General features: G+C 42.1%; 3 protein-coding genes across 14 annotated transcripts; 1 reads left to right on the forward strand and 2 right to left on the reverse strand.

Moving 5' to 3' along the window:
- Positions 1 to 1,688: 1,688 nt before the first annotated feature.
- Positions 1,689 to 20,588, reverse strand: MFSD11 (major facilitator superfamily domain containing 11). Of its 7 annotated transcripts, none has more exons than XM_034067836.1 (14): positions 20,412 to 20,588; positions 18,003 to 18,173; positions 16,456 to 16,511; positions 15,082 to 15,189; positions 14,637 to 14,716; positions 14,436 to 14,532; positions 12,269 to 12,327; positions 9,632 to 9,773; positions 8,780 to 8,820; positions 7,907 to 7,972; positions 5,536 to 5,661; positions 4,175 to 4,349; positions 2,938 to 3,073; positions 1,689 to 2,462 (listed from the first exon to the last, which is right to left on the reverse strand). In XM_034067836.1, the coding sequence occupies exons 2-14, from the start codon at positions 18,096 to 18,098 to the stop codon at positions 2,295 to 2,297; spliced, it is 1,350 nt and encodes a 449-aa protein (XP_033923727.1). In that variant the 5' UTR covers positions 18,099 to 18,173; positions 20,412 to 20,588; the 3' UTR covers positions 1,689 to 2,294. The 7 variants fall into 7 exon arrangements, with proteins under 7 accessions (XP_033923727.1, XP_033923726.1, XP_033923730.1 ...); XM_034067835.1 differs by having other exon boundaries at positions 18,003 to 18,176; XM_034067839.1 differs by lacking the exon at positions 20,412 to 20,588 and adding an exon at positions 18,532 to 19,138 and having other exon boundaries at positions 18,003 to 18,170.
- Positions 20,589 to 20,681: 93 nt separating this feature from the next.
- SRSF2 (serine and arginine rich splicing factor 2) lies at positions 20,682 to 24,745 on the forward strand. Of its 6 annotated transcripts, none has more exons than XR_004079977.2 (4): positions 20,682 to 21,394; positions 21,760 to 22,517; positions 23,176 to 23,285; positions 23,799 to 24,745. XR_004079977.2 is itself a non-coding variant. In XM_031044871.2 (3 exons), exons 1-2 carry the CDS (start codon positions 21,033 to 21,035, stop codon positions 22,061 to 22,063), a joined length of 666 nt encoding a protein of 221 aa, XP_030900731.2. In that variant the 5' UTR covers positions 20,683 to 21,032; the 3' UTR covers positions 22,064 to 22,069; positions 23,176 to 24,745. The 6 variants fall into 6 exon arrangements, 2 of the variants coding, with proteins under 2 accessions (XP_030900730.2, XP_030900731.2); XR_004079976.2 differs by having other exon boundaries at positions 20,683 to 21,394; positions 21,760 to 22,069; XR_004079975.2 differs by having other exon boundaries at positions 21,760 to 23,285.
- METTL23 (methyltransferase 23, arginine) lies at positions 23,617 to 27,081 on the reverse strand. The gene is made up of 5 exons (XM_034067840.1): positions 26,625 to 27,081; positions 26,433 to 26,537; positions 26,125 to 26,362; positions 25,708 to 25,792; positions 23,617 to 25,377 (listed from the first exon to the last, which is right to left on the reverse strand). The coding sequence occupies exons 1-5, from the start codon at positions 26,712 to 26,714 to the stop codon at positions 25,209 to 25,211; spliced, it is 687 nt and encodes a 228-aa protein (XP_033923731.1). The 5' UTR covers positions 26,715 to 27,081; the 3' UTR covers positions 23,617 to 25,208.
- Between the last annotated feature and the right edge of the window lie 119 nt (positions 27,082 to 27,200).

Genomic DNA, 27,200 nt, shown 5'->3' on the forward strand with positions numbered 1-27,200 from the left:
AAATACTTCTGAACAGCCTTGTAACATTATCTGATATTGTCAAACCAAGCAGAAGAGGGAAAAAAAACCTCAGATACACAGAGGTTCTGAAGCTTCAGTTCATTAGTATCCCTGGAACTCAGCCTCAGAATGGTTTTTGGGACTACCTAAGAAAATAGTTCACATATATAGGGGAACACAGGTCCCAGGAAGTGCTTCAACAAACAGAAATAATTCCCTATCTTAAAAAAAAGCTCTTTATCCATTTTGATACTTGGGAGAATACATAAATGTGCAGCAACAAGAGAACTCTCATCAGTAGCAGCCTGATAGTAGCCTATCAGTTATACCTTTTATGTTGCCTAGTATATAAAAATAGTTTGCTTCAAATTACAGGATAACAGGAGCGAGAGGCATTAGAATGCTGCTAGTCACATTAATCATACATATTGATTGATACTGAATGCTTTCCCAGTTTGTCTGACAAATTGGAGTGGCTCTGGTAACCCCTCACTCAAGTGTGTGTTCTGCCTCATTCTCTTTTCCATCATTCATTAAATCTCCTGTGAATACACAAGGGCTTTCTCTCCTGGCTGTCCTCATGGATTTGATTGCTTGCCAAGTGTTCAGGTGCCCTCTCATCCTCCCATTAACAACTTACTGATCTCACAGCAAAAGCCTGCAATGAATTTAAAATTCCCTTTCCATATGCCTGTTAAATAATCCCTCCTTGCTGTTTGACTGTGCATGAAGAAGGCTGTGCTTCATGGGAGCTGCATGTTATGTGCCCTGTGAGAGCAGAAGCGACAGCTGATGTCACAAGAAATACCATACTCCTTTCCTCAAGCTTAACCTTGGGTACACTTACTTTATCATGACATGTAGGAGCTACCGACACATATCGGGTTGATTTTTTTACTCACCTTATTAGAGACATTAATATCCTGATCTGTGCATAGAAAAAGGCTGGAAAAAGGTACCTTTCTAAAAATAGCCCAATGGAGTGTCTAAAAACAGCCTCTCATTGTTCCATAGCTGCTCCTGATTGCATCTTGTTTGCCCACTAGACAAACATAACTGCAAGTACTACAGTCATGTAGACAGATAAAAATCCAGGTGAGTTGTATTCACTGCCTGTATTACATCATCTATAATGATTTAGGATTAAAACTTGGCTACTCTGCTAGTAACCTGGCTTTTGCATTTGGTAGCATAAGATTACAGTAGAGTCCTCCCAAAAATATCCTGAATGAAACAACTTAGATCAAGTGTTCCAGGTCTTTTTAGACCATGCAGTAGATCAAACACTGCAGGATTATTCTTACAATTCACGTTCTGAGCTGTTTGTACTTTAAAAAGTTACCTTAGACAATGCTCCTATCACCAACTGTGATGAAAATTTCACTGAACTCAAAAGCACTATTTGGGAGCCTGGGAGTGAAGCTGTGCTTTGTGGTCCTTCACGTAGCATTACCCTGAGAAAGGTTCAGCAGCAATCCCAACACAGTAACACAGTTCAATTCTGAGATGCTGAACCAAGAGGCTCATTTCAACTATCAACACTTCACAGCTCTCAGGATCACATCTTCAAGGTGGCTAAGGGCAGCTACTTCAAATTCTCATCAAACTTTTGCATCACACTACAAGCTCATCTATTTTCTTAAATAAAAAAAAAAATGAAAAACCAAAAAAAACCTCCAAAACATGGATCTGATAAAATTTAAGCACATGAAATACTTTAATAAACAAATGGGAAACAAGGAACTGGATGATACAGAATAAGAAGGCAACATTTCCCACAGAAATACTTCTGCATGTCTAATTGTTGGCAAAGTCAATGACAAATTGATTTCTCAGCTGCACAGACATTCTGTATACCATGTACCCTATAAAAATATCACTGTTCAATACAAGAATTCAAGTGTCTGCAGAACCAGGATATAGGAAAAATAGTTTAGGGAAGAAAAAAGCCCCACTAATTCTGTAGTGCATGGCAGAATGAAACGAGGCAGTTACATTCTGAAAGGTACATCTCAAACCAGAGTTGTTCAATCCACATATCTCTGCATTCCCTTCAATTTCTAACACTGGATTTTTAAGACCATAAATACCAAACCCAGCTGATTAAAGCAAGAAAAGCCTTTCAAATGTGGCATTTTCTCTCATGTTCCACATTCAGTTAAACTGATGGTGATTTAGTAGTAGCTTCCTTCATCCCAAACTCTGCAGCAACTTGATCTTTTCACCTTCTCAGATCACTTCACAATAAAGGTGCCTGTGCTGTTGCTTACGTTGGACTAGGCACAGTATCTGGATCAAATGCTGCTGTAGTCCGAGCCACGGGCAGCAAGAGCTGCTGCTGCTTTCCGCTCCACCAGAAAGAAGGTAATTGTTCCAAAGAAGCCCACAACCACCATGATGAGGAGCTGCCACTGCAGAAGGAAGTAGTTGCTGTAGAAATAGGCAACTGCTGCACAGATGGACTGAGAAGAAAAACACGGTGTGAAGAGATTATCAGTGGAGATACCCAGTATTACTGCACCAGAAACATCAAATTGATACATACAGTTTAATGTTCAACTCTCAGCAGCATGCTTCTGTAGAAGACATGCAATCATAAAACTTTATTATAGCTCAACATATGGCTTGATATGATATACAACATATTTAGTTTTTACTTGTATTTAAACAGTGTTCATTGCAGAAAACTCAAAAGTGCTTGTAGCATCTCAAATGCACTTCTCTGCTATTTTAAGTTTGTCTACAAATAACACAGCCAAGGCTTTGAAGCCAGTCCTGAAAACTACTTCCAGTTTTACAGCATTACAAACTATTCTATACCAAAATTCAGGATGAAATCTGTTCAGAAACATTCTCTTTCTCAGCTCATTAAAAACTCAACCCAACATTTGATAACATTCCACAATCATACTCTCAAAAGGCTTTGTTAAGTAGTACCTGAACAAACTTAAAGATGGCAAAGGCAGGAGCACTGTCTTCCGAATACAGGAAGCCTAAAATACTGAGGAGCTGGGTGTTAAAGCAGCTGTCCCCCAGGCCCAACAGGAAGCTGCAGAATATGGCCACGTTTTTGCTGAAGGAGAGAGTAAATCAAATTTAAAAGCCATTCATTCGAACAGCTTACACATCTATAAACTACTTGGCAGACTAATTGGAAAATGAGAATGGAAGTTATAAACTCACTGAAAGAGAACTAGGAATGCCTGGCTTGGCAAAAAAAAAAGACTAGTTTCATCAGATTTTAGTTTCTTGAATGCCAAAACTACTGGTACTGTTACCTGCAATCAATTTTAGTCTGAATTAGAACCACTAAAAAACCTCATATTGGTACTTGGAGCCACAAAACCCACCAGGCAGACACTAGAAGCTGATACACACATGGTGAGTTGATAAAATCTGCAGGAATATTAGAAAAAAAACAGTTCATTCTGCAGCAAACACTCCAGTTAAAGAAAAGCCACCGGCACTGGCACACATTGACATGGTTTAGGGGTAGACTTAGCATTCCAGAGGTAGATGTTGGACTTGACAATCTTAAAGGTCTTTTCCAACCTTATTGATTCTGTGATTCTAAATGCTTAGCTGCAAGTTAGCAGCTGTGCCTGCACAAACTGACAACACTATTTTCACCCAAATTGACAAAAAAGCTCTTCAAAAGGAAGTTGCAATGATGAGAAAGCTCCCTACATTCTTCCCCTAACACTTGCATAGCACAGCACCAGTTAGACCACGCAGATTTGACAAGTATTGAAAGACTCTGGAAACCAGTGCAACAGCACAAGGCTGCTGCATGTAGTGTCTAAAAACACCTTCTCAGTATTCCTGTTGTAGTACAACTGAACCCAACACTGTTTCAAAATAAACTGAATTCTGACATCTAGTACAATAGTTGCTGGTCTCACTAGTCAGGCTGTCCTGCCTAGATGTCAGGAATCGCAGTTCACAAGCAACATATTTGCTATCAAACATCCTTATGCTTTTAATTCTTATGCCATTCAAGTGCCTAAATTGGATGCACACTGGTAGAATACATACCTTGAATAAAACCAGAATTCCTAAAAGCTTTTTCTATGGTCACTACACAGAATTAAGCAGCTTCAAGAAGTTTTCTGTTAGAGGAACAAGCTGTTTATATACATTGAGTTATAGCAGCCAAAGGGAAAAGTTCACATACCTTGGAATCATGTACGCAATATCATCTGTTCCTTCCATAGGAGCAATAGGAGCATCATTTGGTATGTTGAAAAAAATTAAGTAAAAGGCTAAGAAGTGGACAATGATGCCAAGCATCACCACAGGGCTCCGGCCAAAGCGTTTCTTCTTGCTCAGCAAACCAAAGATTCCTCCACCTGTAGCAGTGGAAAAGTTGAATAATTAAACCAGAACTGAAGATGTAAAAATAGAACCAAACTTAGAATACTGTAAAAAAATGTGCTGACAACTTAGACTATAAATTCCTCCATGCTGGATAACTAAAAGTTCAATGGACAAGTGCTTAGCTCTTAATTGCAAAAGCATGCACTGCTCTCTCTGCATGTACACTGTCAGTGAACAGTGAGTTTTGGTTAAACATTGTAGTACTTAAGTTTAAGAAAAAAACAATAATTCAATTTTATTCAAATATTACATCTCATTTAATACAAGCTAACCTCTTTAAAAGGAAGACATCTTTAGTGCAACAATTTATTAAAACATTAAGTTACAATATGACTTAAATAATAAAATTGTAAACATAATATTTAAAAACAGAATATCAAAAGGCTGAAAACTCCTCAATGACACCGTAGCCCAGTGTTTCTCTCATGCTAAGATTTAGGTATTTCTGTTGTTCCTTTAGGGCAATGAGCAAGCTCAGGAGCTGAAGCACCTCCCATATGAAGAAAGGCTGAGAACACTGGGGCTGTTCAGCCTGGAGAGGATAAGCTGCGTGGAGACCTCAGAGCAGCTTCCAGTGTCTGAAGGGAGCTCCAAGGATGCTGGGGTAGTCTACATTAGGGACTGTAGCTTTAGGACAAGGGGTGATGGGTTCAAACTGAAACAGGGGAAGTTCATGTTAGATGTAAGGAAGAAGTTCTTCCCTGTGAGGGTGCTGAGGCACTGGCACAGGCTGCCCAGAGAAGTTGCAAATGGTCCATCCTTGAGAGCATTCAAGGCCAGGTTGGACAGAGCCTTAGGCAACATGGCCCAGTGGAAGGTGTCCCTGGGCCATGGCAGGAATTGGAACTGGATAATCTTAAAGTCCTTTCCAGCCCAAACCACTCTGGGATTCTACGATTTGTACTAATTAAAAAAATGCAGACTCTTAGGATTCAATCAGTATGTCACCTCCTACTCCAGAACCACTTTAGAGTGTGACGTGTAATTCACAGTGCAATGAGGAGCCATGTTACCCATTTTGCTCCTACTAATTCAGGTTTTATTCACATACACATTGCTGGAAGCTTGAAAGACACTATCTGTTTAAATAAAACCCCACTTTGAATAACTATATCATCTTAATCCTTTTTGTGTACAAGGTAGTAAATTTAGACTCACCCAAAATTTCTCCAACACCAATAAAAATACCAGAGAGCCCAATAAGGCTTTTTGCTTCTCTGCCAAACCTATTCACAGCACCAATGCACGTTCCATATACTCCAGAAAAGAAGGTTAATTCCACACCTTTGAAGGAAACCCAACAAATAACAAATGAACCGTTACCAAAGTAATGACAAATCTTTATGACTAAAGTCTGTTTTTCTCTACAGTATCTTTCATGTAAAGATATTTAAATGAGGTAGTATGTGAAAGAGAATCAAACAGGGAATTTTAAACTATGCTTATGAAAACTGTATCAGAAATAACAGCATCACTAACTAGTGTCACAGGCACTTTGGGTCAGTGTTGTTGCTGTGACACAACCCTCTAGCTAGTTTATACTTCTGCTTTTCAAGAACTTTGGAATTTCATCCAAGTGCCATGTGAAATAACACAAAGTAACAGAAGAAAGAAAACAATTTCAGTGTAAGAATTCCCCCGCCCCCAAGTTACAGCAGTCCTTCTTAGTCCCCACATCCCAAATACCAATTAGGAACTAAGATTCCTAAAATGGACTGTGCTGCTTTTCTATACATACATAATGAATAAAAACTGAGAAAGAACTGCTGCTAAAAACACTTATTTTTATTGCCATTACTGGAGAAAAACTGACAAAGCTGAGTCCAACTTGCATGACTATAAGCAACCATCAGTATAAAAATACCTTTCTTTAATAAAACGTGTATTTAAAACAATGCAAATTTATGCCTAAACAAAGAAAAAGAGCTCAAAATAAAACTGTTTAGAATTGAAACCCTTTGCCTTTTGTAACTGCAAATATATAGTACACCATATCCTGGTCCAGGCTACCTGTATGGCAAAGGAACTGCAGAGCTTAAAAAAGGGTGTACTTTAAGCAGCCTTCATAATCTAATCATCAATTTTTGTTAATAAAAGCCTTGCTTTGTGATTCACAGCAGAAATGTGATGAGGAATGTCTGAGGAACATCGGGGGTTTAGTCTGGAGAAGGTTCGGGGGCACCTCATCACTCTCTACAGCTACCTGAAAGGAGGATGGAGCCAGGAGGAGGCTGGTCTCTGCTCCCAAGAAGTAATAAGTCCTAAAAATACATGTAGACGAGACCCTCAGTGACATGGTTTAGTGGTAGCCTTGGCAGTGCTGGGGAACGGATGGACTTGATGATCTTAAAGATATTTTCCAACCTATGTGATTCTATGATTTATGGGATTTTGTATTTTCCTACATAAAGTGGCAATATTGACCAGGAGCCACCAGGTGGCAGCAGCTGTGTTTAACCAAGCTGGACTGCTTTTTTCCTGTTACCTGTAAACCCAAATTTAGGATTAATCAGGCCAAACCTGCCTGAATGCCTCCCCTTGTTACTTTGCTCGCATCACCACTGTGCTACAAGAGGAATTCAAGTTAGTTAATCTGGGTTAACACAACACTGGGGATGCCGTGAAGTAACTTGTAACTCAGTAAATGGCTGGTGCAAACTGATGTTATACCTGTTTTTCTACCAGAAGCTGACTGCAAACTTCAGCAGATGTTGCAGCACTGTTTAGTCTGACCACATCTGAGTTTTTCTTTTCTCCTACAAGAGCTAACAACAATTTCCCATAACAGTGACTCAGAGCTGAGGTTCTAAGTGTATCTATTTTCTCTAAAACTTAATTTGATCATGAACAAAACTATTTCTGAAGCCAAATAAGTAGCAAGAAGCCTGCCCCCCAAAAAATCATTAAAATATCTCAGCTAGACTTTGAACATTTTAAGAGTATTTCTGTGAAAGAACCACTTCTATATGGCAAAAAATAACTGTATTTGGTTTACAATTCAGATCTTGGTCTAACAATGGCAGACCAGAATTAATTAGAAGTTGCTAAGGAGAGCCTTGGCCAAAACAAATATTAATGACAAAAATAGTTGAAAATGGTTAAATTTTCCCCCAACAGAACCAAGACTAAACCAAAAACTGTTAGAAATCTCCCATGACTTAATGAAGGTGACACAAAGTATAACGTACAAGCATTACTTTAATTCCAATGCAACTGCATTGAACAATCTACATCCTATTGATAATGGAATGCCAAGTGAGATAAAAGCCATTTTGCCTAACCCTCAGTTTGAGACCCAGAACTGTACCGAACCAAGAGTTACAACATCTGTCAGTACTTGCAGTCTTGGTGCACCTCTCCTCCTGTACAGAAATGTTTTTCAGAACACAGGAATGTTGTAACTTATTCAAAGTTAACTGAAATATTCAAGTGATGTTTGCAGAGATATGGAACTACAAACCTGCCCTGGGGTTAACATTCCGAACAATGCCCTGACATTACTACATTATACACTCTGCTTGCTCCATACCTGTGTATGCTGTTGTAACACTGAGCAGCATAATTTCTTTGGTGAAGCTCAGCTTTATAGATTTCTCTGTAAAGACATAATAATGGAAATTAATATAACTTCTGATAGCACTGAGATAATTACACTTTCTTCTGCTCTATTCTGTCATTCTGATGTATATGACATCAAACTCCAGTGGAAACTACAGGTGCTCCATTTCAAAGTCTTGTTTATTTGGTGACTAAATAAAACAGTATGTAACCATTTCTTCATCTTGCTAGTAAAGTTTTTCATTCTTTTTAAGCTTTCAAGTTTTTTTAAGCTTTCAAGTTTTTTGTGCTCATCTATATAAGCACAAATATAAAGAAGCTGTTATAAAGAAGCTCCTATATAAGGAAACTGTTTAGTTTCAGATCCAAGCTACTTTACAAGGAAGCACCCCTCCAAATTTCTCCAAGACTATACTAATACATAACTGAAGTGAAGTCTACTTCACTTTCCTTTCAGTCATCTGTTCATATGATACTGTCACCTGAAAGGAGTTTGGTGGTTCCCAGGCTTTTCCAGTTGCAAGCCCCATTTTGTCTAGGCTCAAAATCACAAATGATCACATAGACAACTCAATTCCTCTCAGGCTTAAAACTCATCAGCCCTGTGTCCCTATGGGAACTGTCATCTCCGGTCTGAAAGACATTATCATCTGGCAGTCATTCTTCCATCCCTGAAGGTCTATTTTCAAAGGGAATAACTGAAATGCATTCTTGACACCTTATTTGTTCACTATTTTTTCCTCTAAGTGATTAATATATGATCACATTATCAGCAGAATGTTGAAGAGCTGGAAAGGACATGCCAGTGTGTTTCAAAGCAACTCTTACGTGGAACAGTACTTACTGAAGGCAGCCAGTGCTCTTGTCATTTTGTTTTGTGCAGACCTAGGCAAATAAATGACTTGGTCAAAATGGAAAAAGAATAACCACAGTCTTGCTATGCTGGAAGGCAGATCAATTGATCCAATTTCCTGTATACTTTCTAGCCCAGCACTATATACCAGAATATGGTACTATATTATTAAATATTTCTGAGAATCTAAACTATTAGCCAAAAAAACCTGTATTTCTGTGCTAGTGAATGCCGTTCCAAAATTAACCTGCTTAACAGCATCTTTCTTCTGAGCTTTTTATAGCTTTAACCATTTTTTCACAGGCATATTTACTAACATTTCTAACATTTTTATTGTTCTTTAAATAAATCAAAAATATTTAAACTGATGCTTCGGGCAAAGTTGTACTGAAGCTATTTGTGTACCTGTGTGTTTCTAGTGTATTTATTATTTTTAGGGTGACATATATATATATATTTAGAGAAGATAGAAAAGGCATATTTCAGTATGTTAAGGATAAAGGGTTTTCTGCTTATTCCAGTCTTTAAACTGGATTAATGAGTAGAAGACAGACTATGAAAGGCAGATATATGTTCAATAATAATCAGAGGTAAAAGGTAGCTTTCCAAAGGCATGCACTTACTGGAAAAGCAATGTGCAGTACTGCACTTCACCCTTAAGAATACATCATATAAAGAGCATTCATTCTCACTTACTGAAGTACAGACACTATTCTATCAAATCTAAAAAGTTCAGGTTGTTCACAACATTCATGTTTCCAGTGTAGAGGGGAAACTAAATGCATGATGCTCCCATGAGGACTAGGAGCACAAACACAACATGTTCTTGCCACAAGCACTTACGAGCTGTCCCCTGGGATTTCATTAGTAGAATTTTCCTCCCCTGGAGCTTTTGTGTCCTCTTGTTTCCTAATCAGAAAGAACAGAACTGTGCCCACAAGACTGATAACAGTCAGAGCAATGAAGACAGTTCTGCGATCACTCTCTGTGGAAAAACAAACAAGACATAACTAGATGTGCAAAAGCAATTCAAATACCTTAAAGAACTAATACAGACATACTCCAGAGCTGTTTAAAATGCATACTCATTTTCTAACCTGCCTTCCAAATGGAGCACAAGGTACCCAGCTGCTGGAAAATTTCTGTCTCAGTTTTATGATGCTAATAAAATATCAGCATACTAAAGAGTGTCATTGGCATTTTCTGCCATGTAAAGAGTATGACCAAGGAGGAATGCATAAATTATTAGCAGAAAGAAGTACATCTTTCAAGACTTACATAATTCAGAGTGAACATAGCAAACTACCCCAAAGCCCTTAGGTTTCTAGGAAAGCTCTTTAGCAACACCAGAAATATTAGTGCCATAACATCAGGAACTGCTAAGGCTTGTAAATTACAAAGGCCTTAAACCCACCAAAACCTAAGTAACTGATAGAGCATGTGGTGTGCATCTAGAGGAAGGTAACTGCTGCACTCACCACTTGTTTAGCACAATACAGAAGTCACTCCCATTTACACAAATTTTAAGCAGGTGAAATAAAAAACCCCTAGAAACTGCTAACAATGACTGAACTAGTGTATGGTTCTCAAGATACTGTCAACACTTGTATTTATTTCCCCTTTAGCCTAAAGGTAAAGGTAAAATTATTACTAACATAACCTGTGTATGATTACAGGACAAAAAAAGAATATGGGCTTCACCTTGAAATGCCTGTAATATTTTCTGTAGGTTGTAAAAGGAAGGAGGAATTGATTTTAAACACCATCAAACCTTCCAGTATCAACATTTTGCAATAAAGAGGAGTCTCAAGATATTTAAAAGTGGAGGAAAATGTAAGAGCAGAACTCCCTCACAGTTAATTGCTCTATTCTGCAGTTAGCAAGAGCAATGAAATTTGGAACACAGGGAATTTCAGGCCCACCAGGTTCAAAGTGTTTCTAATACTTTCAATAACACTTAAACCTTTTTGTTAGAGATGAAGGAATATGGAAGATGATCTTCAAAAATCAACCTGTGCTGTGCTACCTACCAAGCTTGTGTCTGTGGAGAGCCTGAAGTCAGATCTAATAGCAGCATGAAGCAGACTGTTCATCTCAACAGGGCAGTACTTCTGAAGGCTAATAATCATCATTTAAAAGACAACATCTTATTCCTGACTGACTAGAGCAGAAGCATCCTCATCTTTTAAATGTTAAAAAGAATTGACACTTCCAGTAGACTTTTGACTTCAAAGACTACAATAACGAAAAATCTCACAATCATTACAGAACAGGAATCAACCCTATTTGTTTATAAAATGTTTTTTTCCCAGCAATGTTCAGTTTTTATAATTACAATCTTAGATTTTGCTCTGTTTTCTTAGTTGATACCCCCACCTACTTTCCTTGCTTACTTAATCAGTTGCCATAGATCTCTGCTTTAAAACCACTGAGTCTGAACAACTATCCAGCTTCTTAAGCATATAAAGTCCTGCTCTTTACAATCCCATCAGGAATTAGTCTTCATGAACTATGCCAAGAAAGGAAGACCAAATCTTAAACACTCCACCAGCAACACTGCCAGTTTAAGCAGCAGCAGCCCACTCTCAGTGCAGCTGCACATCTCAGCCTCTATCTTCCTACACTACTTTGCACCACCACAGTGATTAGTGCAGCTGTGAACTGGGACAGTTTTTCTTTCTTTTCCTTTACGTTACAGTTTAATCAATTTCAGTGTATACTAGGAACTTCCTTTGGAATAGGATCATGTGCATATTAAACATACAGCCATTCCAGAATACCTTTCCCCCAAAATATTTTCTGCCTAACTTTGCTATCTGTCATCATGAATCTTTCCTTCTTTTTATTTCTATTTTGGATGCCAGAGAGGGACTTTTCATCAGGAAATGTAACAACAGGACAAGGGCTGATGGCCTTAAACGGGAAATTCAGGTTAGATATAAGGAAGTTCTTTCCTGTGAGCGTGGTGAGGTGCTTGCACAGGGTGCCCAGAGAAGTGCTCCATCCTTGGAAGCGTTCCAGGCCAGGTTGGACGGAGCCTTGGGCAAACAGTCTAGTGTGAGGTGTCCCTCCCCACTGCAGAGGGTCGGAACTAGGTGACCTTATGGTCCCTTCCAACCCCAACCATTCTATGATTCTACTAAATGGGTATTTTGGCATGAGCATGTCTGTGCAGAGAAAATCCCAAAATAGCTATTGAGGAAAACCTTATTTGAAATTAGCATTGTGAAGACTTTCACAGACAGTATCCTAAAGGAAGGCACTCAAAGTGTACTGTGCGCAGAAAAATAACATACACAATACAAGGGCTGGGAGTACCATGGAACACTAAATGAAAAGCATACTTCAAAAATAGCTTTGCAATAAATTAGGGGGGAAAAGTCTGTTATTGAATAAGCTTCTTGCCACTTTCCAGTTCCTTACTTCATCATGCTACCATGTTTTAAAGAATGGCCTCTCATATAAGCAAGCAGTACCCACCTGATATGTGAGTTTTTCCTTGCCAAGCAAAGTATATATAGAGGTTTCCAAAAAACAAGCTGTAAACAAAAAGGACAAAGGTGAAAAGGATTTTCTGTGGTAAGATTATGGGTGTAGCATCACAATAACATTAATACTATGTAAAAAACAGTACTGTGCCACTGTGAGAGAAACAAAGACACTAATCCCTCTCCATGCAAACTACCTACTCTGTACAAAGCTTCAAACACAGCAGAAGATTCTTCCCTGTAATGCTGGCTCTTCACTTCTAGCCATCAAGATGCAAGTGGTAGCAAAAGTTAGGCAATCTGCATCTATGTTGCCTCTCATTTTGGAAGGATATAGGTTAGGAAGTGGACATGTTTCTGGAGGTAATGTTGTAACACTTTGTCAGAAGAGTCCTGAAGTATCCAGCACTGGTGTTAACAGCTCAAGGCAAATTCTGCGTTCCTACCTAGTGTTTCCTAAAATCTAATAATTCTGAATAAACAGTGATTCAAAACAGCCCCAGAGTCAAGTTTCCTCATCCAAAGCCATGCATTTTACTCACTGTCAAACACACAATTACTTGGGTTTGTGGAAATTGCTATTCTGATAACGTACCAATAGGATAATTATGGAACCTGAAACTCGGGGAACAGAAGCAGAATGCCACTGGTTGAGACATTATCAATGACCTCTAGTACAGACTCAAAAGCCTCAGTACCTTCAGCAATTAATTCCTCTCATCATCTCCCACTATCCAGAACTGCTGTATTAGTGGAGGCAGAAGGTCTCTCCAGGAAACATTTTTGGACCTATTGTCAGCAAATTTGTTTGATTCCTTTTTCACCTTTCTAACACCATCCATCTCTACACCCTCCTGTGGCAACAAGCTGTAAGAGTTTAATCACCCATTGTACAAAGCAGCATCTTATCTGTTTCAAGCCAGTCCTCTTCTGGTTTCACCAAGCCACCCAAGTTCTAGTGCAGCAGCATTTGGTGAGCAACATTCCTACATTCAGCTCACTTGCTGAAAACCTCCATGTTCAGATGACATTGCATAATACTCCTCAGCTGAGTCCCAGACTTCTTAGCCTCTCTAGTCAGCAACTCTACCTTCTTGCGTGTTTTTATTTCCCCCATACTCTAAATGCATTACACAAGAACCATAAACCATATTCACACAAAATAGTTAATGGCAACAATACGGCATCTACTACCTTTCTTGATACCAACACTTTTTTGGTTGCAACAGCACTCAAGCTTATCAGAGTACTATCAACAAGATCTCTTTTCTGATTTCTGACTGCCAGGTCCAGCTTCACTATCTTCACTTCACCTTGTCAGTAAGCAGCAAGGTCTGGCTGCTCACTCAGGAAAAAGGGGGGTAAAAGTCAGCTAAAAGTCAAGTGGATAAAACATCCAGCAAAGAAGGCACCTCAGCAGCTAGAGCCTATCCCCAGAGTCCTCAAGCAAGGCAAGCAGGATCAACTAAAGTCCTGACAACCATAGAAGCTCATATTGCCGAGACACATCTGAGGTCAAGCTGGGAAGTCAGCCCACAGGCCAGAGTCAAGTCCAGCAATTCCCACACAGTTCCACAGTGAGAAGACAGAACAAAGCCAAAACAAGAAATTAGCCTATAGACTGGACCAGCAAGACCCACAGTCCAGCACATATGTGACTACAGGTGAGCTGGAAACCCAACCTCTTGCAACACAGCTCTGGAAGAACTGAATACCCAGAACAGAGTTTAAATGGGATTCCTGGGCCCACGGGTAGATGGGAAGGGTGTAGTGGAGGTGCCAGGTGAGATGGTTCAGGGCTAATTAGAGCAATCAGGGTACTGACACTAATTAGCACAGCCCTCACAATCAACAAGATTTGTGTCACATATGTCAACACTCCCCTAACAGAAACAGCACATTGAGAACAGAAGTTTGCAATATGTAACTTTCATTCACTGTTCTATAATGCACAATAGCAATAGAAATGTTCCTTCCAACTCTCCCTCACTCGGGGTTGGAAGTAAGTGATGTTACAGCCCTTTCCAACCTACACCATTCTGTGATTCACTGACTATAAGGTACCAGCAGAGTGTTTTTTAATGCAGTCTCCACTTACCAAAATATGTAAAAAGTAGAATGTGTACACAACCAAATAAAGATTCACAAATAAAGCTTACCTGGACTGTAAGAGAGCCCAAAATACTCCACTGTTCCTTCCAATGGTGTTTTCATCTGAATTTACAGTCAAGCAATTTCCCTGTGCTGTCCACAGAACTGGAATAGATGGAATATATTGCTCAAGTAATAAAAATGTTTTACAGGTATATTCAAATATAGCAAATATAGCTTACAGTAAGCAGGGTAAGAACAATGCTTACCAGCAGCTGCGATCCCAATAAAAACAGAAGCAGTGTAGAAAGCCCATGTAGTAGGTTGGATAAAAACTGCAATGTATAGGCTAGAATAGAACAGATCGGTTTATTGCATACAGAGAAGTGAACAATGCTTATGAACAATCAGATAGCTCCCTTAGCTTAGGTTGTGTGTGAAAAAAGGGAATCTTTACTCCACTAAGCATGTAGCATTTTATTTTCTACAGTCATTACCCTGAGACCACACCTGAACTCCGAAGTCTGGAAATGCTGGAGGAAAAATATACTCTGTTTCCAGTAACTCTGCAGTTACACATCTACTGACACAGTTTCTCTCCAAGATGCTTTGCTCAGCCAGTACAATGTCATGTATGGCATGGTACCCTTAAATGTCAAAAAGACAAAGAATCATTTAAGAGGAAGCAGACAAAAATTCAAAAGTAATACTTACCTATAAAATACACCACTAACAACCATTGAGAGCTGAGGTTCTACTATTGCAACCACTGAGGGTGAGATAAGGTTTGATGCAGAGAATACTCCATAAATGATGGACATGCTACAAAAATAAACAAAGATGAGTAAGTACTTAAAACACAGGGTATAAGTGCAACTGATTTAGGAATGTTTACCTGATTCCAAAACATCAGGTACATACACAATTTATGTAACTGCATAACCTTCGGTGTCAAACATTTCCTTCCTTTCTTATGTTACTTTCATCCATTGCACTCTGTATGGGAGTGTTTCTTGGATTGCTGAATAGACTATTGCAGGCAAGCATGGTAATTTACAATATACATTTGTCACACTGTGCCTCAGCAATAGTTACTGTACTTTGTGCCTAGGACTTCTAGAGGAGAATGTTCCAGAGCCTCACTTGTCTCTCAGTGAGGTTTTTATGTTCTGCCAAATACACCACAGAAAATTTATACAGATGTATTTTCTGCCAACTATATTTTTAGTTTAAATGAAGATAATAACCCCTCAAAGCAGCAACCAGGTTCTCCTACATGACCCGTTAATTTGGGATACAAAAGGTCCATGCTCATGCTTGACAAGCTTGAATGTGCCAGTGCAATTAAACTTTATTAAACAATTAAAGCTTCTTGTGGCTTTGCTTCTCATTTCTGACTGTTTTTCACATTTATGTTCCAGTGTCTCCTGGAAGCTTATCAATGCCACCTATCCTAAACAAAGGTCTCTTCTCCCAAGTAACAAGTGATAAGACAAGAGGAAACAGCCTCAAACTGCACCAGGAGAGGTTTAAACTGGAGATTAAGGATAATTCCTTCCCCAAAGGGTGCTCAGGCATTGGAACAGGCTGCTCAGGGCAGTGCTAGAGTCACTGTCCCTGCAAGTGTTCACACACTGTGTAGACAAGGCCCCCAGTGCCATGGGTTAGCGGTAGCCTTGGCAATGCCAGGGAACAGTTGGACTTGATGATCTTAAAGATGTTTTCCAACCTGGTTGTTTCTGATTCTATGACTCTAAAGGCAAACAAGCAAGGCCTTACTGAGCAGTTTTATTTGCTTTAAAACTTCTACATTCTTCCTCTCCTAAGATAAAATGCTGACAATGTGATGACCATATGGTGGGTTTTCTCCCTAGAAAGAGAACAGGCAAAACAGATCTGTAGTTCAACTAGAAGTAATTCAAAGTAGAACCAGAGTGAATGTGAGAAGCCTGTTTAAAACTCCTTGAAGTATGTCACTAAATTGCAAAGTCAGGAGAATGATACAATCTCTTGAGAGTGTATCTCTACCAGACGGCATTATAACTGCCTTCACCCTGCAAGGAGCAAAGTAAGATCTGTGTAAATTACCTTGTGTAGCCACTGCCATGGAAGTCCGTGCTGTTTAAATTTGTGATAACAGTTTGCTGTGAGGAAAAAATCATACATTGTCATATGCTAGAATATATCTTGTAGTCTGAGAACACTTCCATCAGTTTGAAGTCATTATCAAACATAAGAATTGATCATTAATAGACTCTACAAAGTTCTTAAAGTGTTAATTACAACTCACACCACCTCCACAATGAAGGTGAAGGAGATACTTGGGAGGAAAACATGTTTGTAGTAGTAAGCAGTATATCATGATTTCATCAGAGACATTAAAATATTTCACAGAAGTTTTGTTTTACTGAACCCCTGTCGAAGGTAGGTTTGTATGAATATCTTAATTTAAAAAGTGGGAAAAAAGGAGAAGTTTCAAAATACTCTCCATTTGGCCTAACTCTGAGCTTCTGATTAGAGTTTCCGTTCTTTCTGGTTTCCTGTTATTTCCCTGTTCCTATTTATTTCCCTTGAATCAGCATTAATTATCATGAGACCATGGAATTAGTTGGCTTGACAGGCTGATCTGACTGAAAGTCACCTGGAATTACTTTAATGACAATAAATTACATGATAGCATGATCACTGGGTGTACTTTAGTGAGGTGCTCTCAATTCACTGAAGAACTTCCCAGATTCCTGGCCTGTACTCACATCCAGTATCATTCTGAATATGACACTTACAAAAACCATTCTAAAACAGTTACTCCTATAAAGCAGTGAAGGACATTTATACATCTGAACCTAGGAAGAATTCTTCTTGCACACAAGAAAAGAGAAGCTGCAAGACCAGTAGGCTCAAGAGATATGTTGAAATCTAACTGTCCTTCAGGCGCATTACTAACACTGAAAGCAATGTCGACAGCTCTGTAAGTTAGAGGATCTGGACTGAGTATATCAGTAGCAGGATTCTAAAACTGTAAGTAGCTAGAGTGCACTCTGCTTTTAATGGTAAATTTGGATTATGTTATGCTCAATTTTGCTTCAGCACACAAAGAGATACACACTACTAAAGCAGCAAATTACTTTTTCAGATGGTGACTTGGCAGTTGTAGCAATTATGAAAGTCTGACTACTTGTCAGATGTTATCCTCATACTCCCCCTCAGTATCTAGTTTGTTAGAACAGAAAAATATGTTTAGATTAGGAAAAACACTCAAGGGCATAATTAATAATAACAACTTCAGCAAATATTTTGAAAGAAACTATATGGAATAATCAGAAATATGACAAGTCCCATGTAATTCAATTGTTCAGTATTTCAAGTGTCAAAACAGGCACTATTTTAAACAGCAAACATTTGGTAAGATTAATTTTCTCCTTTCTAAGCAATCAGGCACAGTACCATGAGTAGCTCTGCTATCTTAAACTGCTTAATTATCCAGTTCAACAATTTCATCTAGTTAAGACAGAACCAGTAGAGATGTCTTGCACACTAAGAAACACCACATAAAGTACCTCTTAGAGTTCACAAAAGGCAAGGAAGGATGAATAACTGTGACAGAAAACTTGGCATGTTTTGAAATCCACACCTACCGCAATATTTCCACAGGTTTGGAAAGCAGTGAATATAAGCATAAATGAGACTCCCAAGATAATGATGTTGAAAAGTTTTTTGGATTCAGGAGACATCTTGTGTTTTCTTGCCAAGGTTTCAGCTTCAGTCTGGTAAAAGTCTCTTTTCCTTTAAAAGCTTCCTCCTAACTGCTGCTAAAAACAAACAGGCAAAAGGAATAAAAGAAAAAACAAGAAAGCTTAAAAAATGATGATTACTGCGGGCTACTTATCAGCTGTTAGGACATAACCATCAACCAACTCTTCAATATTGTACAGTAAAATCAGTAACTTGAAAAGCAAACAACAAAGAAAAGTCTGGTTCAAAGGGTAAAGACCCACATTCTCTACGTTTTCCCATGAAGTTAACTGAGCAGACTGCAGCGTGTTACTTCTTTACGACATCACTTTCCCCCAGATGAAGAAGTTTCCAAGGTATCAAGCTAGTTCATCAGCTCAATTGCTTGCCATTATTTGAAATCCAAATTCCAGAACACAGCCTCTAAATCACCTGACAAAGGAAAGATGAGACATTCGTCCACAGGACTCATTTCCATGCATGTTGGACAGGAAATAAGGAACATTTCCCAATCTAGATCAGCTGACTGAGCCTGGGTGCACTCTGGGAAATGCAGTTTTATGAAAGCATACCTTTGCTACTTAAAGGGGTGGTAATCTGCTAATCCTTAACATGAAATGATTTGTACTTGTCTAAGAACTGTAATCTCTATCCACTAAATAACACCTGGCAAGACAAGAAAAGCCTCAGGAAATCATCTAAGACAACTCTTTAATCCACTGAATTTGCACAGTTATTCCAAAGGGAAAATGATCATGCCTGGGAAAAAGGACTTATCTCAGTGCCACCAACACACAAGCTCCACATGGTGCCTGTGTCATCGTCCCAGTGACTCAGGATAGAAAAGCCTTCATAATCTTTCACTGCATTATCTCAAGGAACAGCTTTATAATTATCAATTACATGCCCTTAATATTATACTTTGTATTGTTTCTAAATAATAAATTTCAGAGCAATTGAACTTTTAAGTTGTGAAAATCTCTGTTAAAAGTCAAAAGAGGCTCGATCACATGGAATGGCTGCTTTTTACTGTCACTATCTTCTGCCTGCCCTGTTGGGCCTCCAATTAGACTACCGGGGTGGGGGGTGGGCAGGGCAGGGAGGGTGTTTTAGCACAAGCAAAGCTCTCTTCTTCCTTTTTTAAATCATGAATTCACAGTACCAGCCTCTTAATATCCTCTGGGCACAGTATCCCACTCATGCCTTTTCCCCTTGTGCCACCGTAAGGATTCATCTACCTGCAAAGCAAACTGGGCTGGTGCACTGGAGAAGTCCTTTTGGTACCAGCTTGTATTGAAGTGACTGAACCTGGGGAAGACGGGACACAGGAAACTTCCTCTATCACTTTAGGGAAATCATTGTAAAAAGAAACTTCACATTTGAGCAGATGAATTACGATTTTAAGGCAAAATTATCTGGGAAAAAACAGAACAAATACGGCACAAAGCAACGCACAATGTGAAAATCAGTACCAGTCCTTAAGTCCTGTTGCTTCTGGGTTTCTACTGATGTCACTGCTTATTTACTTCAGTGAAAAAAATATTTAACACAACTGCAGTAAGAATGAGAATTTAAATTCTGAGTTTGTTTTCTCATTGTTAATGCTATCATTTCATTGAATAAATCCCTATTGTCTCTATTCTTAACAGTATTGTGGAACAGATGGATAGACACTTATCTTTAAGAGAAAAACGAGGTATTGGAAGTTTGGGAATTTGAGTCGGGCCTGTAGTCACTCAGCAACACCTTTTGGGGAGGGGGAAGCAGCTTTCACGTTATTCCCCAGATAAAACTCTGTGAATCTGTCATTTTCACACAAGGCTTGTGCTCATCTCCCCGTCTCCCCACGCACGCTGCCAAAGCACAAACCCGCAGAGAACACCGTGTGTACATGAGGGTAGCTAACGTTTCCCAGCTCGACTCGCAGGCCCCGACACAGACAGGTGCAGCCGTGAGAGATCACCTCGCAAAGAGGGCTCTAACACCGCACCACAGCCCACAGCCAGCGCCGCACGGATCGAGGCGGCCTCCCCAGGCACCGCTGCGGTCAGGAGGTGAAGGACAACCCAGGAAGCGCAGTGCCTGCCCCTGAAGACCGCAGCCCGCCTGCCCTCACACCACCCGACCCGCAGCTCCAGCCCACCGCCCCTCATAGAGCTCCGCCATTTTGAGCCGCCTCCCCGACCGCCCGCGCGAGGGCCCGTCCCCTTCGGGATCGCTACGTTCCCTTTCCGCCCGGCGCCGTTCCCCGTCCCGCCCCTCCCCCAGCCCCCGCCCTGTTTCCTTTTGGGTTTTAGATTTTTTTTTTTTACCGTTTTCAGCACACATTGTTCAAAATTTCCCCGCCTCCGCCGAGTCCTTCCGGGTCAACGGCGGAGCCGCCGCAACGGTCACTTTTAACAGAGGACAAGTTATTAATTTAGCAGCCGCTTTCCCATTCGGGCTCCTGCGGAATCCGCGGCCGGTAGTGAAAAAAAAAAGAAAAGTAATAATAATAAGGAAAACGAAAACGTGGCTCGGGGAGGGCGGTGGCCATGGGGCGGGCCCTTTCACTTCCGGGTCGCCGTCGGCCATTTTGTGGCGCTAAGTATCCGCGCGCGGGCGGCGCCCGCTCATTTCCTCCCAGCGGCGGGCAGGGGAGGCCGCTGCTAGCGCCGCGCCTCTGCTCCGGCCTTAGGCCGCCTGCTCTGCCCCCACCCGGAGCAGCGAGGTGGGTGCCTGCGCTCCCTGTTCGCTGAGGACCTCGCGGCGCTGCCCTATGCCCTGTACCTCTCCTCCTTTCTGGACTCTTCTAGGCCGCCGCTCCGGCGCCCCCGCTCCGGTGTGAGGCGCTTCCCTCTCAGGGCCGCGCCGTCTCGTGAGGCGCCCCCTCCTCCCTTCCCTCGGGTTTCTTCTCCTCAGCCGCCTCCGCCCCTCGGGGGCTGTTGTCCGCCATGAGTTACGGGCGTCCGCCGCCGGACGTGGAGGGCATGACGTCCCTCAAGGTGGACAACCTGACCTACCGTACTTCCCCGGACACGCTCCGGAGGGTCTTCGAGAAGTACGGCCGTGTGGGCGACGTCTACATCCCGCGGGACCGCTACACCAAGGAGAGCCGTGGCTTCGCCTTCGTTCGTTTCCACGACAAACGCGATGCCGAAGACGCGATGGATGCCATGGATGGGGCCGTGCTGGACGGCCGGGAGCTCCGCGTGCAGATGGCCCGTTACGGCCGCCCCCCTGACTCGCACCATAGCCGGCGGGGTCCGCCGCCGCGCCGCTACGGGAGCAGCGGCTACGGCCGCCGCAGCCGCAGGTGAGCGCCTGGAGGGGTGCGGAGTTTGAGCAGTTAGACGGGCCTCGGGCATGTGCCTTTGTAGTGGGGGCCCTTGGGTTTGTGTCTTTTTCCGAGTGACTTTCGTGGCGGGGTTGGGAGCGGGGAGTTGGGGTTTAGTGGTGAAGGCACATGGAGTTTCCTCGGGGCAGAAGGGGTTTGCGCTGTAGTAGATTTAGCCCCCGGCCACTCACTCCGAACAATGGCGCCCTCGGAACACTCATTTTCTTGCCCACGTGGGTCGCGTTCCGCCCTCCCTGTCCTGAAGTAGTCGTTGAAGTCTGTTGCGCCGCCCCTGTTCAACTTCTAACGTGCCTTTTTTTCCTCCCCCTCCTGGTGTGTTTTAGCCCTAGAAGACGCCGTCGCAGCCGGTCTAGAAGCAGGAGCCGCTCTAGATCCCGCAGTCGGTCCCGTTACAGTCGATCCAAATCCCGGTCTCGCACACGCTCTCGGTCTCGCTCCACTTCCAAGTCCAGGTCTGCCAGGAGATCCAAATCAAAGTCCTCATCTGTCTCCAGATCCCGGTCCAGGTCTAGATCCCGGTCCAGATCTAGAAGTCCTCCCCCTGCTTCAAAGAGGGAATCCAACTCTAGATCCAGATCTAAGAGCCCTCCTAAGTCTCCGGAAGAAGAAGGAGCTGTATCCTCCTAGGAAATGGTAATGTACCTCAGGGTCAGCATATGTTGCATGTTACTTTATTATAGTACTTAGATGGGGTGTTGGGTAGTTTGTAGAGTATTAATAGCCTGAAGCAAGTGGATCCTAACGGGGCACATTGTTAGTTGGTTTTTATTTTCTTGAGCAGTGCTTTTTTGGTTATTGGTTTAGGGAAATTAATACCAAAGGGCTTTCTACATGGATTTTCTTTTTAAACAGAGAAAATGTTTTATTGAGAGATTAATGGTTTGGTTTTAATAAAATATTGTATGAGACGCAACCTATGATGAAAAATGACTATTTCTTACTGTATTTATCCAACATCTGCATTTTCCCCTTTAAAGCTGCGGTCTCCTGTTTGCTAAAAGAATATTGGCCAGTATTGCAGATTTTAACTGATTTGGCTGATCCTCCAGGGACCAGTTTCTGTGGGCGTGTATTGGAGCAGGTTTGTCTTTAACTGTTAAAGATACACTATCCTTTTATAACGGAAGATCGGTTCAGTGGCCGTTATACTGACTGGAGGTAATAACTGTTCTAGAAAAGTGGCAAATTGCAATGAGAAAACCACGGAAACTAGGTTTTTCCTCAAGTTGACATCTTGAAGAGGCATCTAAGGATACACACCGGGTGGGGAAAGGATAGTGTGTCTTTAACCCTTCAAACTGTTTGGTCCTGTTTTTGAAAGGAAAGGGCCTAAGCTAGAATTGAAGTTAGATAACTGTAGCAAAATTAGTCACCTTTTGTGTTTTGAATGCTACTTAGAGTTTAGTTAAGTCTTTTAAGAAGTAGTAGTTTTATAACTTTTATATAACTTTTAATAATCTATTGTTGAGTAGGCTGAATTGAAGTTAATGGTGGCTTGATCTCCAGCCTGATGCTTACTCTTCTTTGTAACTACCTATTCTGATACAGAACCTTACATTTGGCCTCTGAAGTAAAGCAACAGATTTTGGGGGGGAGGTGGAGCACTATGGAAACCTCTAAAACTTAATTAAATTAGGCAAAGCCAGTTGAAACACAACTAGGAGTATACCTGAAGTCATCCCCACAACCAAGAGAGACAAGGTAGAAACCTGGCTGAACTTTTCTTTCTTCAAACCTAGATGCATCACATAAATGAGAGCTTCCATAAAGGACGCCTTTGGGGGGAAAGGATCGCTTGAGTCTTCAGTCCCTTGGAGAGCCCTGGCCCGAGCAACCAGCTGATGAAAAGGTTATTTTGTAACATTTTGTCTAACTTTTTACTTGTTTAAGTTGCGCCTCAAGTGGCAGATTTTACATTTTATGTGCCATTTTGTTGCTGTTATTCAAATTTCTTGTAATTTAGTGAAGTGAACGACTACCGATTTCATTATTGGCTTGGATATTTGAGGTAAAACTTCATTTTTGTTTATATAGTGCTGACTTCTATTTCAAATTAAAACTGATGGTAACTTGCTGCCTCCAGTTTCATACTGAGGAAACGGGCAGCCATTACATGCTGAGTAGCTAACTCTTGTCAAAAACCACTTTCAGTTGTCTTCATTCCTTAAATAAAACCCTGCCAGATTTCGATTTGAAACTTAACTGTAAATGCTTTTTTTTTTAATTATTATTACTTTGACTTAAAATAGTATCTTTAAATTCAAATTGATAGAAATCTTTTCAGGTGACAGTTAATATTTGAAAAGGATTGTTTTATCAGCCTCAATTCTAATCTCTTCTCTTATGTATTTTTGTGCACTAGGCGCAGTTGTGTAGCAGTTGAGTAATGCTGGTTAGCTGTTAAGGTGGCGTGTTGCAGTGCAGAGTGCTTGGCTGTTTCCTGTTTTCTCCTGATTGCTCCTGTGTAACGATGCCTTGTCGTGCAGAAACAAATGGCTGTCCAGTTAATTAAAATGCCTGACAACTGCACTTCCAGTCACCCGGGCCTTGCGTATAAATAATGGAGCATACAGTGAGCACATCTAGCTGATGATATACACACCTTATTTTTTCCAGAATGGTAAAACTTTACCAACCTACATATATGAACTTATATATACGAGAAATGTAATGTTAAGACAAAAAATGGTTCATTCCTTTGTAAGTACTGATTGGTGTATCTTTTGCTTAAGACATTCTGTACTATACCCACTGTCTCTGTAGTTAATATTAAACATTTTTTCTGTGTTAACTTTTCTCAACTTAATGTCTGAGTCAGCTTATTTTTAGCTTTGAAAGATTTCTGCAATTCCACTGACAATGTTTAACTTCTCTCTAGTAACTGAATGCATTCTACTGCTACAAATTTTATCTACTGGGGTGGCTTTTAAATTACTAAGGGCAAACTTTAACCAGTATTGTGACTAACCCAGACATTGTATGGCAAGTGGTGCACACCAGAGTCCAAACCCCAAACCAGACAGGTCTTGTTGGATGTTGTTATGAAGGTAGACACTGAGCAGTACTAATTGCATTTGCTGTGTACTTGCCCTGATGCCACAGGCTACTGCTTGGCGGTAGCTAATCTTACAGTGATGATTTTTATTTCTTGATTTGGATACCAAATGAATTGTAACTTACACCATCATATGTCAAGGGTTATTGTAATGCTTTGTTAACTTTTATGCTGCATGTATGTTAAATGGGAATGGAAACATCTGAATACTTGCAATCTGGCTTGATTGAGGATTAAAAGTACTTTTCTACAAATGGAGGAGTTTGTATGTTCCAGGGCTGCATGACCAGACTGAGTCATCTTAAAGGGGCTGGGTTTTGTATGTGAATCTCTAGGGAGAAGCCTCCATCTTGGGAAACAGATCTGACTCCTTAATACTGAAAAAGTATGGCTAACTATTCCTCATAGCTGAAGTTGTAAGTTCAAGTTGGCTCTTCTGGCTTGTCAGGTGGTTCTGCTCTGTTGTATCGTGGCGCACAAAATTACATTGAGTCTTTGAACTATGCAGTGGCCTTTGGGGAGGAGCACAAATCTCTCAAGCTGAATGATCAAGCAGTTTTATTTTTACAATGCATGTTTTAAGGATTACTTAAAGGGATTTGCTTCCCAAATATGCATGAGGTTTGCTATAAACAGGACTCTTTTTCTGCTGGTCTGTGCTACAACACACAGTTCCCAGTTCAGTACCATTTTGTATTGGAAAGAAGTGGAATAAACTTAAGTACTATCTGCTTGTGCTAGTGAGATGATCATCATTTCAATGGTATGTCTTCCTGGTAGAGAAGAGCCAGCCAAGTGCTCTTTGTCTGCTCCGAAGGAGTGCAAGGGAATGGGAATGCTCCTCAGTTTCCATTTGTAGAGCAAAGCTTCGATAGACCAGTCAGCACTGAGGGAAGGAAATACCAGTGTGTGAAAACAGTCCCAGTTTGTAACTGCTGGGTAATTACAGGAATGTCACCAAACTCAATTACAGCACTTCACAAAACAAAGGTGGTAACAACTTTCTAGTCAACAGCAAATTGGTGGTTCTTGGATAATTATGATCTTGGGGTGCTTTTAGCTACTAGCCCTAGGATTTGGCTAATAGCAGCCTGATGGTCAGTCTGAGGAGCTCTGGAATGGGTGCAGTGACACCTCTGGGAAGTTTACACTCCTTTATAGCTGAGATGAGGCACAGGAATTGAGATTTGAGTCTTAAATGCACAAAAGCATTTACCTTCGGACTTGATAAGTAGTCCAGAATTGAGCATGTGGGTTCTTTTCCAGCAAGAAGTAAACTGTGGTTAAAATATCTTCAAAATCTGTGTAGTTTGGGAAGATGAAGCAGTCTTGGTTAGTCTCTGGGTTCTAGGTATTGTTAAATATGCCTGGCTGTATGAAATGGTAATTGGAAATCAATAGGGACCTGAGAAGATGGCCTTGAGCAGTGAGTCTACAACTCCTTTTACCATAGCCACCCTTTGGTGGTATTTGTAACAGCTTAATACTAAATTACCTCAAGAATAACGAGTTAATAGCACAGTGTCACCATCAAGGCTGACACCTGCTCTCTTGACAGTGTTCCCGCTATCACGTGGATGCGAAGTCCTTGCAGTTTGTCACAAATCAAAGATACCCGAGAGGATTAACATACCTTTGGGGTCAAAAAAGATATCCGATCCTAAAATGATGTCTACAGGCGGAACAGAGAGCAGCTCCGGGGACACGCGCCCCCAGGTGAGCCCCAGGACAGGGACCTGGGACAGCCCATTCAGCACGCAGGTCCTCCGGCAGCTCTGCAGGCACTGAGGCAGCTCCTCGCTGTCCGACAGCGTCACCTCAGCCCCGCACTTGGCAGCCAGGACACCAGGCAGGCTCACACCCGCTCCCACCTGGAACCAAAGCGGGCTCATGGAGTGGGAATGGGGGCAAGAGGGACTGGGAGGGATGAGGGGTGTGTACCTCCAGCACCCGCTTTCCGGGAAGGCTTCCCCTGCGGGCCCACAGGTACTGGGCCAGCACCACGGCGCAGGGCCACACGTAGGTGCCGTATTGGGAGTCCGGCACCTAAAACACACCGTGCACGGCGCTGAGGGGCCGGGCCGGGCCCCACCGCCCCGCGTTACCCCCGCCCAGGGCCGGGCCGGGAGGTACCTCAGGCACGCGCAGCACCAGCGCCTCCCGGCCCGCCGTGAAGCGGTACCGCCGCACGCGGGCCCGCGGCTGCTGAGCCGGCTCCTCCATGGCCAATTAGCGGCGGACACGTAGAAGCACCAGGAGACGCGGACCAATTGGCGGCTTCTCCGGGCGTGGCGTCACGGGATGGCGGCGGGAGGGTCCCGGTCCCTCAGCGCGCAGGTTCCCCCCCCGGCGGCTGCGGTCAAACCGGCACCGCTTACCCCGCGGGCCGGTGCCGTGAGGGGACCCGCGAGTCCTGCATGAACTGCGGCCCCGCGGCCGGGTCACAGCTCTCAGGGCTCTCAAGCAGTGGGAGCGGAGCGCGGCCCCGGCGGGAGGAGCGGCCAGGGGGAAGCGGGGGTCCTGGCGCGATCCCACCGGCAGCGCGGCCGAGAGCGCCGGGGCCCCACGCTCCGTTCGTGCCTTCCGCAACACCAACATGGCGGCCTAGAGCCGCTTCCCCGCGTCAGCCAATCAGTGTCAGCGGGCTGGCGAGGCGTAGCGGAAGTTGGAGGCGCAGGGAGCCAATGAGAGGGCGGCGTGGGCGGAGCC

Source organism: Melopsittacus undulatus, chromosome 11 (assembly GCF_012275295.1).
Source record: "Melopsittacus undulatus isolate bMelUnd1 chromosome 11, bMelUnd1.mat.Z, whole genome shotgun sequence".
Taxonomy (NCBI): Eukaryota; Metazoa; Chordata; class Aves; order Psittaciformes; family Psittaculidae; genus Melopsittacus; species Melopsittacus undulatus.